The following is a 12,640-nucleotide window of genomic DNA, read 5'->3' as shown; positions in this document are numbered from 1 at the left end:
GAACAAGAAAATAGCATTTTAGAGGGGTTTAAAATATCCCCCTAAAACTCTCGCACCTTCACTCTTGAGCCAGTCAACAGAAAGGTGCTGTTGGGCGTGGCACAGGCTAACAGACAGTGCTGAAATCAAAGGTGTCCCTATGGCCAGAGGCCACCAAAATTTTGTCTGGGACAATTCAATGTACACTTTCGGGAAATTTTGGGACAGTAGAAAAAATTTCAATTTTTTGTCGCCATGCCATTGTTACGATGTACATGTAGGTGCACAGATCGGCATTTAAACTGCTTTCGATAGGCAATTATGGATAGCATTACCAAAAACTTTGGCAAGAGGGGATAAGAATTCGTTCTATGTAAAGGAAAAGTTGACGTGGATAGCATTAGCAAAACTTTGGCAAGAGGGGCTAAGAATTTGTTCTATGTAAAAGAAAAAGATGACATGGATAGCATTAGCAACAACAAATGAAACTTCAGTTAACATTGGTATCAATAAATTGAAGTAGTGTAGCACTTACTTGCTATAGTCAGTATTAAAGACCACATGACACCAAAATATAACCTTATCTAATTCTGTATCTGTATTTGTTTAGATGGTATAGCTGCCTCTCGGCGTAACACACCAGCTTCGCAGGCATGCGGCGCGGTGGCAGCTGGCTACATTACACCAAACGACTTGTTACACCTATTTTATTACTATTGTTCATAACAATAAAATGGCTATAGTTATACATAGTGGTCATGAGGGTTATGTATCGTTATGAATAATAGCCAAAAGTCATATATATGGTATAATGGTAAAAATTAATATGCATAATTATATATAATAACCAAAATGGATATGCATAGTTATATATAATGGTTAAAAGGGATATGCATAATTATGTATAATGGTTAAACGGAATATACATAATTATGTATAATGATCAAAAGGAATATACATAATTATGTATAATGATCAAGAGGGATATACATAATTATGTATAATGATCAAAAGGGATATACATAATTATGTATAATGGAAAAACTAATATGTATAATCATACATGATTATAGATAAATATAGTATAATCATGTATAATTATGTATAATTGGACTATACCCTAGGGACTAATTAACACACTCCACATATTTGTCACCTTCTACTATGTACTCAGAAAAAATATAAACCTAATTGGGTAAAGCAATTTAGAGTTATTAGCGAGGAGTCCATAATTAAAGTGTTTTTCCATAATTAAAGTGCTGCTTGTTATATATACATGTAGCATACTGATATGTCTCCAAAATGCGATGTTGCTGATGAAAAACAGTTGCATGTTTGGCATAGTACCAGGCTGCTGGTTCTAGCAACTTCATATTTATTAGTAGCAGTTTTGAACCAAATTGCCCAGTGGGCAACCTATGTCAAAAACTAGGTTGCCCATCACTATTTAGGTTGCCCCACCTATAAGTTACTACTTTCCTCAAATTAAGTGATGTTACAATTGCCTTTGACGATATTTCTAACAGCCTTTAGTTAACTGATACTAGTCATACAAGTAGCCATTAATACCTAAAATTAAAAAGCATCTGGCGGATACAGTGGTGCAAGCCAAGTGGGCATGATTTGGGGGGGGGGGGCATTCTTAAAATTCAGGTAGCACACTGGGCAACCTCGGTTTAAAAATATGTTGCGCCAAGTAAAATTTGGTTGCCCAGGGCAACCAATTATTTTGCATGCTGTTAGTCGTAGTACTAAAAAATAAAGGGACTTCTCTGCTTATCTTGTTTTGTGGATATTTTGCAGCAAATATGAAATGATGACAGAAATGGCAGAGAATCCAGAATATTCATTTGTGTTGCCGTCCATAAATCACATTAGAATTGCCTGTAACATCTCCTGTGATGTCTTGTTTTCCAGGAGGTGACTTCTATGACTTGAGTATCATGTACAGCCCCGATGGGGAGCAGTGGAGCGAGTTTCTGTCGGACGTGTTTCGGCAGGGTGACGAAGAAATCAGGATGTACTTCGAGTCAATCGAACAGCTCCCTCTTCACCACAGTCAAGAGACAGCTATCAGGAACAGCCGCTGCCAATTTCTGCTGGTCTCTCCAGACTTTACGGACCTTTTCTCCTATACGTCATTCAGGGACTTAGTCCCACACCCAGAACAAGTGGTGGTCCTTCTCTGTGGGGTGGAACACAGCCATCTACAGGATATAGTCGCGAACATGCCCGGCTATCAGAAGTGGACAATCTTGTCTACAACTGACGGTGTGCCGGCTATACTACAAAGTACCTTCCAAGTGATCAACTCCTTTGAACCAGGTAAGAGTCTAATCTTTTTAAGTTCATCTGTGTTGGTAGAAGTCATTATGGAGCAAGTTTCTTCCAGTAATTTCCAACACAAGAAATGATCCCCAGCTCACAGAGTGTATTATTACATGTACGTGTATTATTACATGTACAGTTACTGTATTATTGTATGAAATTGATGTTTTTCAGAACCGGATCCAGAAAGTCCATACATGCCAATGGCAGGGAAATCACAAGGAGATGACACCTACTTAAGCATGGATCAGTCCAATACTAGAACACAAGGCAAGACAACATTATATATATGTTTTTGTTCTGTATAATTTAAAAAGTTAACAACAACTAATATGAAAAGCTTGCTGTCAAGATGTTGAGCCAGAAGAGCTCCTTTTTACTAGCTACTAAACTACCATACTCTTGATCGCAATGTTAGCATCCCTCTTACAATGTATCTCTCTTATCTCTGCCAGCCTTAGCAGGTTTTCCACTTACTGGGAGTTGAACTTGAAGTGAATTATCCCACTTCTGACACCACTTATCAAGAGATGAGACATAGACGTTGAGCCAAGAAGTTTCCTTTTCAATGTTCCACCTGCTAAACTACTGATTTTTCTCATCTCTATCTTAGCCTCCCTCTCCTCTCTGTCACTAGGCTAACTGGGTCTCCACTTACTAACGGTTGAACCATCAGGGAATAATCCCACTTCTGACACCATTTGTCAAGAGAGGAGACGTACGAATATAGATGTTGAACCAAGAGAGCTCTTTTTAATATTCCAGATACTAAACTATTGAACATAAAACTCCATCACACTTGCAAATTTTTTTTTGTGCAGCTTAAAGTTTTATATGTATTTCATCATTATCGTGATTCATTATTACAGACGATGACACCTACTTGAGCATGGATCAGTCTAACAGTGCACAAGGCAAGACAACATTATAATTACAATCATGTTGAATTGCCTTAATCTAAAAAATTCCCTTTTGATCATTACGCAGAATATGCTTGACAACAGCGCTTAAGACAGATTGTACATGTTTACATGTGCCATACCAAGCAAAAGGACATGTAAGGATGGTCATGTGTTTGTTACTTTATACAATATAACATGTACTACTTTAGCCATCATTTTTTCACAATAAAATTTAAATCCTATGAAATTTTACACATTATACATTACAGAGGATCTTTACTTGACCATGACTGGATCTACAGGAGCAGATGGTAGGACTCAGAACTACAAACATTTAATACAGTATTCAAAACCTTTGCATGATGCTAACCAATCACATCTCACACTCTTCTTACTAATTATTAAAATGTTACTTCAGCAGAATATTCTCCTCATTTCAGCTTCAGAACACAGAAGATGAAGATGATGATTAATATGATGCATGTGCACAAACTTTTGTCACAATATACTCACTGTCAAATTACAATTTTACTCCTTAATTCTAGTAGACCTTTACTACCTAATACAATTTCACCTAATAACTTTACTTTTCAAATCATCAGAAAGCACATACCAGGTTGTGTACTAATATCATAATCATGGCAATCCTTATTGTGAATTTTTTTACTGTTCATAATTAGTATAATTTCAACCCTCGTATTGACATGGCTTTCATTCCGAATTACAGTACTCTCCAAGCAGATGTTGGTGGGGAAGATTTTGACTTTTCTAATTATAACATGCCGTGCTTTTTTCTTTTGGTGGAGGTAGCGACAGAAAAAAAGGCCATATTATATTTAAAAATCTTCCCCACCAACCTCTGCTTGGAGAGTAAAATTACAGTACATCAGAGATACAGGCCATAGTAAAAAATGATCCACATAACAAAGTCTTTTTCTTACAGATGCAGAAGAAAGTTTATACCTAAACATGGCAGAGTCAGAAGACAGATATGGTAGAGGACATATGGATACATTTGTAATTTGAATAATCAATTACTAATTCTTAAGCAACAAACTCTATTTCAGTACCTTTATTGCAGAAAATCAACATCAAGTTAACACTACTAATATCCCATTTTCATGCACTTGGGGAAATATGATTAATTAAAAGCAAACCAGTGACAATTTTCATCATACACCTTTTACCAGCTCAACCTCTGTCTACAATGGGATTTTAGATATTCAACTATATGAGCTACATGTAGTAGTAGTAAGCAGTAGATAATACATTACTTAATTATAATAATAATTATGATATGTATCATCTGACTGTACAGGACAAGACGTTTATGAAGACATGGAAGCAAAGCCTCAGGCAGTTGGGAAATTTCAAGGTATGTTGAATTTTACTCAGTTTGCCAGTACATATTCTAATGATTACTATTAGAATTCAGCTTTTGATGTGTACACCATAACTCAAAGAATGGTTCACTGTTAATTGTTAATACAAAAGAAAGTCAAAACAAATACCGGTGCAACAATTCCATATTTTTTCGGTGGGGAAAATGAGGTTTGTTGTTCCAAAGATGACTGACAGCCTTTGAATTGTCAGATCTTGTTATTATCTTGAAAGTTCATCTGTGTTGGTAGAAATCGTTGTAAAGCAAGTTTAAACTGCAGTTTCCAACACAACTAATTGGACTCACCCAAATTTTCGACTGAATGTACAACTCCAGTCCTTGTCAAGGAATGAACAATCCACCGCTTCCGTGACGTCACGCAGATAACACACGTTACTCCGTCTACATCAGGGCATTACAACCATCCCTGAACAGAGACGGGGGGCGCCACAGACTTTCTGCAACCTATGATCCACTGCTCACGGAGTCACGTGTGTTATCTGCGTGACGTCACGGAAGCGGTGGATTGCTCATTCCTTGACAAAGGCTGTTGTACTGTCAAAAATTTGTGTGTGTCCAATTTGTTGTGTTGGAAATTGCAGTTTAAACTTGCTTCATAATGATCTTGTTATCATAAACAAGTGATTGTGAAAGTAAAAAAAAACTTTTGCAATGAATCTGAATGACAACATGTGACAGCTCACACTACATTTCTCTGCCAGACACCTACATGGTACTTCCTACACTGGAGGACTCTGGTACAGATGACAGTAGTGGCCCTCCCCACCGACCACCCAAACCTACGCAGCAAAAATCTCGGCCAGATCGGGCCATCATGAGCAAGGAACTTCAACTTGTGCAACCGTACACAGTCACATCTGGGGTAGGTAGAGAACTTTTCAAATTTAGCAGAATTCTATTCAGAATTATTGTAATTAGGATACCTGAAAATTGTCTATGAATACAATACATACAATACATTTTCAACAATTTCAAGGATCAAGGTCCCGTTCCACTCTATTGCAGAGCATAGGGGTGGTGCCCATATCCATTTCAGAATCTGTAGCCCTTGGGCGACACACAATTGTGCAATGCACTACAGCAGGGGGCTGGTCCACTGGCTGTGTTTTTGACCTTCCCACACTCTTTCTCATATGTGCTGAGTGCTAAGCAGAGAAAGAAGTGTGTACCATTTTTAAAGTCTTTGGTATGACCCGGCCGGGGTTTGAACTCACGACCTCCCGGTTACAAAGCTAGCACTCTACCAATTGAGCAGTCCATAAGTAAACTAATAGCAATTCGGTTCAAGTTTACTTTACGGGTTAAAGATCATTGAATTGAATTAAATGTTTTTTTCCTAAGATTGTTGCAAAAGACCACCTAGAAGTAGCAACTGAAATGTTCACTGTGAGTAATTATCTGTTCTAATGCAAAACAAATTGTCTTGCCTTCATGATTCAGACAAATTCAAAGTTCACTACATCAAAAAGAAATTCTTTCAGAATTGTCAGCTATGGTAGTTTATCAGTACTTGAATCTGAGTCTAAGGCCACACCAATTTGATTTGTTGGTTAACAGATTTTTTTAGAAGAAATATGAAGTGACAGGACAAAAAAAAATAAAGATAAAAACAGGTCTAGGCATCCTATTATAGCCCCAAATGCTTTGATAGGAGCCATGAAGTCAACACAAAAGGCTGGATTAAAATTTAAGTCAATGAATCATGAACTTTTAATCAAACCACTGCATTGATAGATGGAAAAACTGTAACAACTAGAAAGAAATTTAAGGACTTTCCTCAACTGTTGGGGGCAAAATATGAACATTTTTTAGTTGATTCAGAATCAGAATTTTTTTTGTGCAAATCAGAAAAAAGTGAAGAGGCAAATCTGAGAACCAACAAATTGTAAATTGGTGTGGCCTAAGCTTAGAAACAATGTGACAGAGAAATGTGATGCTATTACAAAGACCAAAGTTTCTCTTTTTTTAACGTTTTTGTCATTTTCCCATTCTTGGCAGTCTGGTGAGAGAGTGGTGCTCATCTTTAAGAACACGCTTCCTGAAGGTGGCAGCTACACAGTAGAATTCCAAGGCACCAAACAGACATCAGTTGTGACAGCTACCAAGGAGAACCCATACACACTGGTCCTCAGTGCACCAGGTAAAGTATATCTATCAGAAAAATTGTACTCCTAATTTATGTATTTTTTAGTAAGGCCACAGCAATTTAACTTGTTGTTTCTCAGATTTGCCTGTCCATTTTTTTTCTGATTTGCAAAAAAAAAAGATTTTAGGTTCTGAATCAACTCCAAAATGCTCATTGAAAGACATATTTTGGCCCCAGTGGTTGAAGAAAGGCCTTTTCTTCCTAGTTCTTAAAGTTTTTCAATGTAACAATGCAACTTTGTTTCATTAAAATTTCAAAATATGGTATTATTATGAACCAGCCTGGTATGTTTACTTCATGGCTCATATTATAGCATTAGATTTTATGGCTATCATGTGGCACCTTGGCCTGTTTTTGTTTTTATTTCGCCCTGTCGCTTCATATTTTTTCTGATAAAATCTGAGAAACAACAAATTAAATTGGTGTGGCCTAAAATTGTTCACTAAATGACCCTACATTTCAACATAATTATTTCACCCCTTTCTTCTTTTTTAGTCCTGGTTGGCTGGTTAGTTTTGAATTTTAATTTTAAAAGTTGTTTGAATGTTTGAATGATTGAGTTGTTCGAATGCTCAATTCTACTTTAATTTACTTCTCAAAGCTTCAAACAAGAGGAGCACATATTGCCAAGTGTGCAGTTTTAAATAGGCCCCCTGGGCTACAAGCACTGGAAACAAAAACAGAACTATGAGACTGACACAATTTTTAAGGTCATATCAAGGTTCCTCTCTCCATGTGCTCTCTATACTATTTTCTGAGCTACAACAAGAGAGCGAAATTTTGCCACTTTGGTGGTTTTAAATTGGCCCTGGGGCTATACAGGCACCTCAAGCAAAAAATATGAGACTGACAGAATTCAAAGTTTAAGGTCAGATCAAAGTTCCTCTCATCAGTTGCACTCTATTTTACTTGGCACTTCTGCGAGCTACAAACAAGAGAGGAACATCATACATGTATAAATTGCCTTTTTGGCAGTTTTAAATTGGCCCATGGGGCTAGAGTACAGGCTTCTCAAATTAACAAGAAAGATGAGACTGAAAGAAAGTTGAAGGATAGATCAAGGTTTCTCTCTCCAGGTCCACTCTATTTTACTTTCATATTGGCACTTTTCAGAGCTTCAAACAAGAGAGGCACACATTGCCACTTTGGCGGTTTTGAGTTTGCCTTAAGGCTATAGAGGCACCTTAAATTAACAAAAAGGATGAGACTGACTGAAGTTCAAGGTTAGGCCACACCAATTTAATTTCTAGGTTAACGGATTCGCCTACTTCTTTTTTTCTGATTTGCAAAAAAAAAAGGAATCAACAGTTACTGCAAAATGCTCATATTTTGCCCTGAACAGTTGAAAACAGTCTTTTTCTTCCTATAGTTGTTACAGTTATTCCATCTTTCAATGCAATGGTATCATTAAAAGTTCAAAATTCCTTGTTTAAATTTTGAACCAGCCTGGTGTGTTGACTTCATGGCTCCTATTGTACCATTTTGGGCCATAATAGGATGCCTAGGCCTGTTTTTATTCACCCGCCCGCTCCATTATTTTTCTAGGCAAATCCTTTAACCAAGAAATTAAATTGATGTGGCCTTAGATCAAGGTTTCTGTCACCAGGTGTGCTCTATTTTACTTTGGCATTTCTCAGAGCTTCTGTTCCCTTCTTCCCAGACCACCCTCCAGAGACAACACAAGCAACTGTGAAGTGTGACGGCAAGTCACTTGGAAACGCCACCATGGTGTTTCTCAGTAAGATGCGTCGCTTGGAAGAGTTACTCTCCGACGTCAGCAAGCCGATTGAGTTTATGTGTCAGTCCCTGGGCACAGAGCCTTCAGACCTGAAGACACTGGACAAGATACTGAGGAAAACCTTCAAGAAACACATGCCACCCAACGGTCTTGGGGTGTTTGGCATCGACCAAGAGAGTGAGGAAGAATATGGTAAGAAGGAAGTGAAAGAATTTCAGTCGAAAAATGCACGAAAACAAATCATGTTTTGTGAGTGGCTGGTTGCAGTTTGTTGTACTTGCAGAAATACTAAACGTTGTTAAACAAAAATGTACTTCTTTCACAAAATCATAGCATTTTTATTATTTATATAAATTATCAAAATCCACTTAGGCCACACCAATTTAATTTGTTGGTTCTCGGATTCGCCTCTTCATTTTTTTTCTGATTTGCAAAAAAAAAAAAAGATTCTGGTTCTGAATCAACTCAAAAATGCTCATATTTTGCCCCCAACAGTTGAGGAAATTCCTTTTCTTCCTAGTTGTTACAGTTTTTTCCATCTATCAATGCAGTGGTTTGATTAAAAGTTCAAAATTTATACTTTAAATTTTAACCCAGCCTTTTTTGTTGACTTCATGGCTCATATTGTAGCATGTGGGGCTATAATAGGATGCCTAGACCTGTTTTTTTTTTTTTCGCCCTGTCACTTCATATTTTTTCTGAAAAATCCTAGAACCAACAAATTAAATTGGTGTGGCCTTATTTACTGCCAAAGGTAGTATTTCTAGGAAATTCTGTGCATGATCTGATTTGATTTAAAATAGCTTATTGTTTATTTGTATAAATATGCAACAGGTGGTTACAGCATACTATATACATTAAGGATGTTGCCATCTCTTCATTAGTGATTAAAATCACATGATAGTTTTCATGATTCGATTGCTGTCACTTTTTTTGCTTTGTTAGGCCAGACCATCTTAATTCTATGGATGACATCCTCGCGCGCATTGATTTTTGCCTGTTCTCAAAAAAAAATAAAAAATCATGTCCACCGAGGCTCTGATCTGGCTATAAGCCTGGGTAGTCAATGGTAGTTGGTGACAATGCAGAGCCGGTGGTAACTCTGGAGGACGGCGCCCAGGCTACCGAAGCTCCATGACTCAAGAACTCAGTACATACGCACTGTGCCGATTCAGAAATTCTGCAAAAAGCCAGCATGTGCCGGCTTGTCGTATACGTCACTATGTACTGCCACAAATTCCTAATACCAGCTTTGTATTCCTGTGGTTTAGTAGCATTTTTGTTTTTGGCCGGAATTTTCTTTTTATTCACCCGTGCGCACTAGTTTGGGGGTCTTCAAAGGATGTCATTCATAAAATTAAATCGGCGTGACCTTAGTTGCCAATTGTCAGACAACAAGATATATCTGTCAGGTATGTTATGAAATAACAAAGGTATGAGATTTTTGACCTCTAGTTTTTCATTTCTTACAGCATATCACCCAGAAGAGTTGCCCACCCTCATGCACTTTGTTGCAAAGTATGGTCTGAAGGACATGTGTGCCTCCCTGCTGCACTGTCCTGGGGCACTCAACGCCTGCAGTATCGCCAACTGTGACAACGACTTTCCACACAACATGGCCGAGAAATACGGGCACATGGACCTCAAGAAATACATCGAGGACAGAATTGTGAGCAAACATTGTTATCAGATACATTTTTGTTGTCAAAAAGTACAGTAAATTTTGAAGTTTATCTTTATTTTGAAGTGACTTTTTTTTGTAAACTCATAACGAAGTGAAGTTGTGTTAGTACTCCTAGTTGTTTCAACTATGAACTTGAAAACACTCCATGTTATCATATTTTTGTGAATTTACAGTAAGTTAACCTGTTCTACATTTATCTCTCCAACTTAAAAAGTACAGATTTCATTTCGTGACAATTGACTGTTGATTTAGTTTTCCTTAAGTCTAATAGATGTACTTTTAAACACTTGCTATACCTCCTTGTTGTGTATTTTTGAATAGCATACACAGTAGAATGATGATAAAATATTTGTCATGTTTTTTTTTTTATGTTTTGTTAGAACACAGTCCAGCTTAGTGCTAAACCCACATTTAGGTTCAGGTCCGGATTCAAGTTCAGAGGTTTAGGTTTAGTTCCGGACTTAAGTCCGGGCCTAAACTCATATACAAAATTGCATGTTGGCAAGCTTGCAATGTTGTCTGGGCAAAAATGTGGCCACATAACATGGTGGCTGACACTTGACAATGCCTGGAGGCAATGTTTTCTTCATTTTGCAGCTCAGATTTTCCAATCTATGGATGGTTTAAGGTGGTTTGGAACAAAAAGGGGTTTGTGACATGGTCTTTTTTTTTGTAATAAGTCTGGAACCGGTGCTTGCAATTAATTTTTTTTTTTACCTGAACCTAAATAAAACATTTTTATAAGTCCGGAACTGGTCCAGTGAACCCGTACACAGCACTATAGTCCAGCTATTAAAAAAGTTGCTGTGTTCTTCCTTCCCTTTCAGGAACTTGGTGCCATTCTGGAGGAGGAGATGGGGGATGGGTACGTGGACATGGACAAGGACTTGTACATGAAGATGACGAAGGTGGATCCCGGGTATGTCTACATGGCGATGGGGAGGTACTACAACACACACGCCGCTCTCAGAGAAGGGGGATATTGTAAGTACTTCATGTACATCTGCGTTGTAGTTAGTCTGTTTTTTTCTGTCATTTGAATTTTGTTGGAAGTAACATCATGCGCTCCTTTGAAAAATTTAAAATCTTGAACCTCTGAAATTCTATTTACTGTATTTTGAGCGGCAATTCTGCTGTTATAGGTGTATAAACTTAAAGCCTTTAAAGTTAATGACATCTCTTTACATATCTTTTTGCACCAGCTATTGGTAAATATGACAGATTGGGCAAAATGTTTGTCTGGCATGACATTAGTGGCAAAATTCTGTCAATTGTTCAGGATTTGCCTTTAATCATGCTTGTTTGAGTAGTGAATTAGAAGAATGAGTATGTGTCACCTCACATAATAGTCATGACTACAATGCAAATGCAGATTATACTGTCTGGTAATGTCTATTCAAGAATCTTGAGCTAATGGTAAATAAACTTTTAAATAATTGTGTTGCTGTTGCAGTAGCTAAAGCTAAGCATCTCTCCAACTATATACTGGGGAATACTGTCCATTCACTACAGCTATAAAACTCTCTCATCATCTTTAATAATTTCTTTGCCTCCAAAGACAACTTTTTCCGGGGTGACAGCACTGTGGAGGAGCAGCCTGACTATGATCACCCCTTCCCTGTTGCTATACCTGACCTGGATGTTTATGGGGAGACCCTAAGCACTAACTACATCAAGGACATCCTTCAAGGTCATGAACAAGGTATGACGTGACACTATTCTTTATTGATCACTTGTCAATCAAAGTGCACACAAAGAAATTGCTACTACAACAAGAGTACAATTATACAAATACAGAAATTTTAAAACTACAAATTGCAAATACAGTAATCACATAGTAACATCAATCTTTGAAATAAACAATTGGCATATCATTTCAAACTTGTTGATAGAAAATGTTTTGGACTTGAGTATTATACAAACATTAAAAAGTAAGACGTCAATCTTTTGTCAATGTGTCACTTGTCCAGTCAAGAGCAACCTTCAATTTGACACATCATTAAACTAACATCACAGGTGCCTGTACAAATGTGTTATGCACAAGTACATGTATCTGTTAGGTTTGTGCACTAGTGTCCTGTAGCTTTGTGTAGATGGTGTGTTCAGCACCATGGACAGGTGCATGTACAGATTGTGTTGTGCACTAGTGTCCTGTAGCTTTGTGTAGATGGTGTGTTCAGCACCATGGACAGGTGCATGTACAGATTGTGTTGTGCACTAGTGTCCTTTAGTTTTGTGTAGATGGTGTGTTCAGCACCATGGATAGGTGCATGTACAGATTGTGTTGTGCACTAGTGTCCTTTAGGTTTGTGTAGATGGTGTGTTCAGCACCATGGACAGGTGCCTGTACAGATTGTGTTGTGCACCAGTGTCCTTTAGGTTTGTGTAGATTGTGTGTTCAGCACCATGGACAGGTGCCTGTACAGATTATATTGTTCAAGAGTGACATTTAGTTTTCTCT

At 37.6% G+C, this 12,640-nt stretch overlaps 1 protein-coding gene across 4 annotated transcripts in view; it reads left to right on the top strand.

The window, feature by feature from the left end:
• The first annotated feature begins 1,880 nt into the window (after positions 1-1,880).
• The window catches only part of LOC109466228 (phosphoinositide 3-kinase adapter protein 1-like), a 28,623-nt gene continuing 17,863 nt past the window's right edge, over positions 1,881-12,640 (top strand). For 2 of the 4 annotated variants that reach the window (XM_019763895.1, XM_019763894.1), the window contains exons 1-12: positions 1,881-2,304; positions 2,482-2,577; positions 3,177-3,221; positions 3,479-3,520; positions 4,153-4,203; positions 4,528-4,584; positions 5,313-5,473; positions 6,610-6,751; positions 8,418-8,687; positions 9,968-10,164; positions 11,007-11,163; positions 11,738-11,881. In XM_019763895.1, coding sequence (XP_019619454.1) covers positions 1,881-2,304; positions 2,482-2,577; positions 3,177-3,221; positions 3,479-3,520; positions 4,153-4,203; positions 4,528-4,584; positions 5,313-5,473; positions 6,610-6,751; positions 8,418-8,687; positions 9,968-10,164; positions 11,007-11,163; positions 11,738-11,881 — 1,786 coding nt within the window. The remainder of the gene's footprint in view (positions 2,305-2,481; positions 2,578-3,176; positions 3,222-3,478; positions 3,521-4,152; positions 4,204-4,527; positions 4,585-5,312; positions 5,474-6,609; positions 6,752-8,417; positions 8,688-9,967; positions 10,165-11,006; positions 11,164-11,737; positions 11,882-12,640) is intronic. The other 2 variants (XM_019763896.1, XM_019763897.1) reach the window with 2 other exon arrangements.

This window comes from Branchiostoma belcheri, unplaced genomic scaffold (genome assembly GCF_001625305.1).
Source record: "Branchiostoma belcheri isolate BF01 breed outbred unplaced genomic scaffold, Haploidv18h27 scaffold160, whole genome shotgun sequence".
Lineage (NCBI taxonomy): Eukaryota > Metazoa > Chordata > Leptocardii > Amphioxiformes > Branchiostomatidae > Branchiostoma > Branchiostoma belcheri.
Note: the sequence above shows the minus strand (reverse complement) of the source record. Positions and strands in the feature narration are given on the sequence as shown.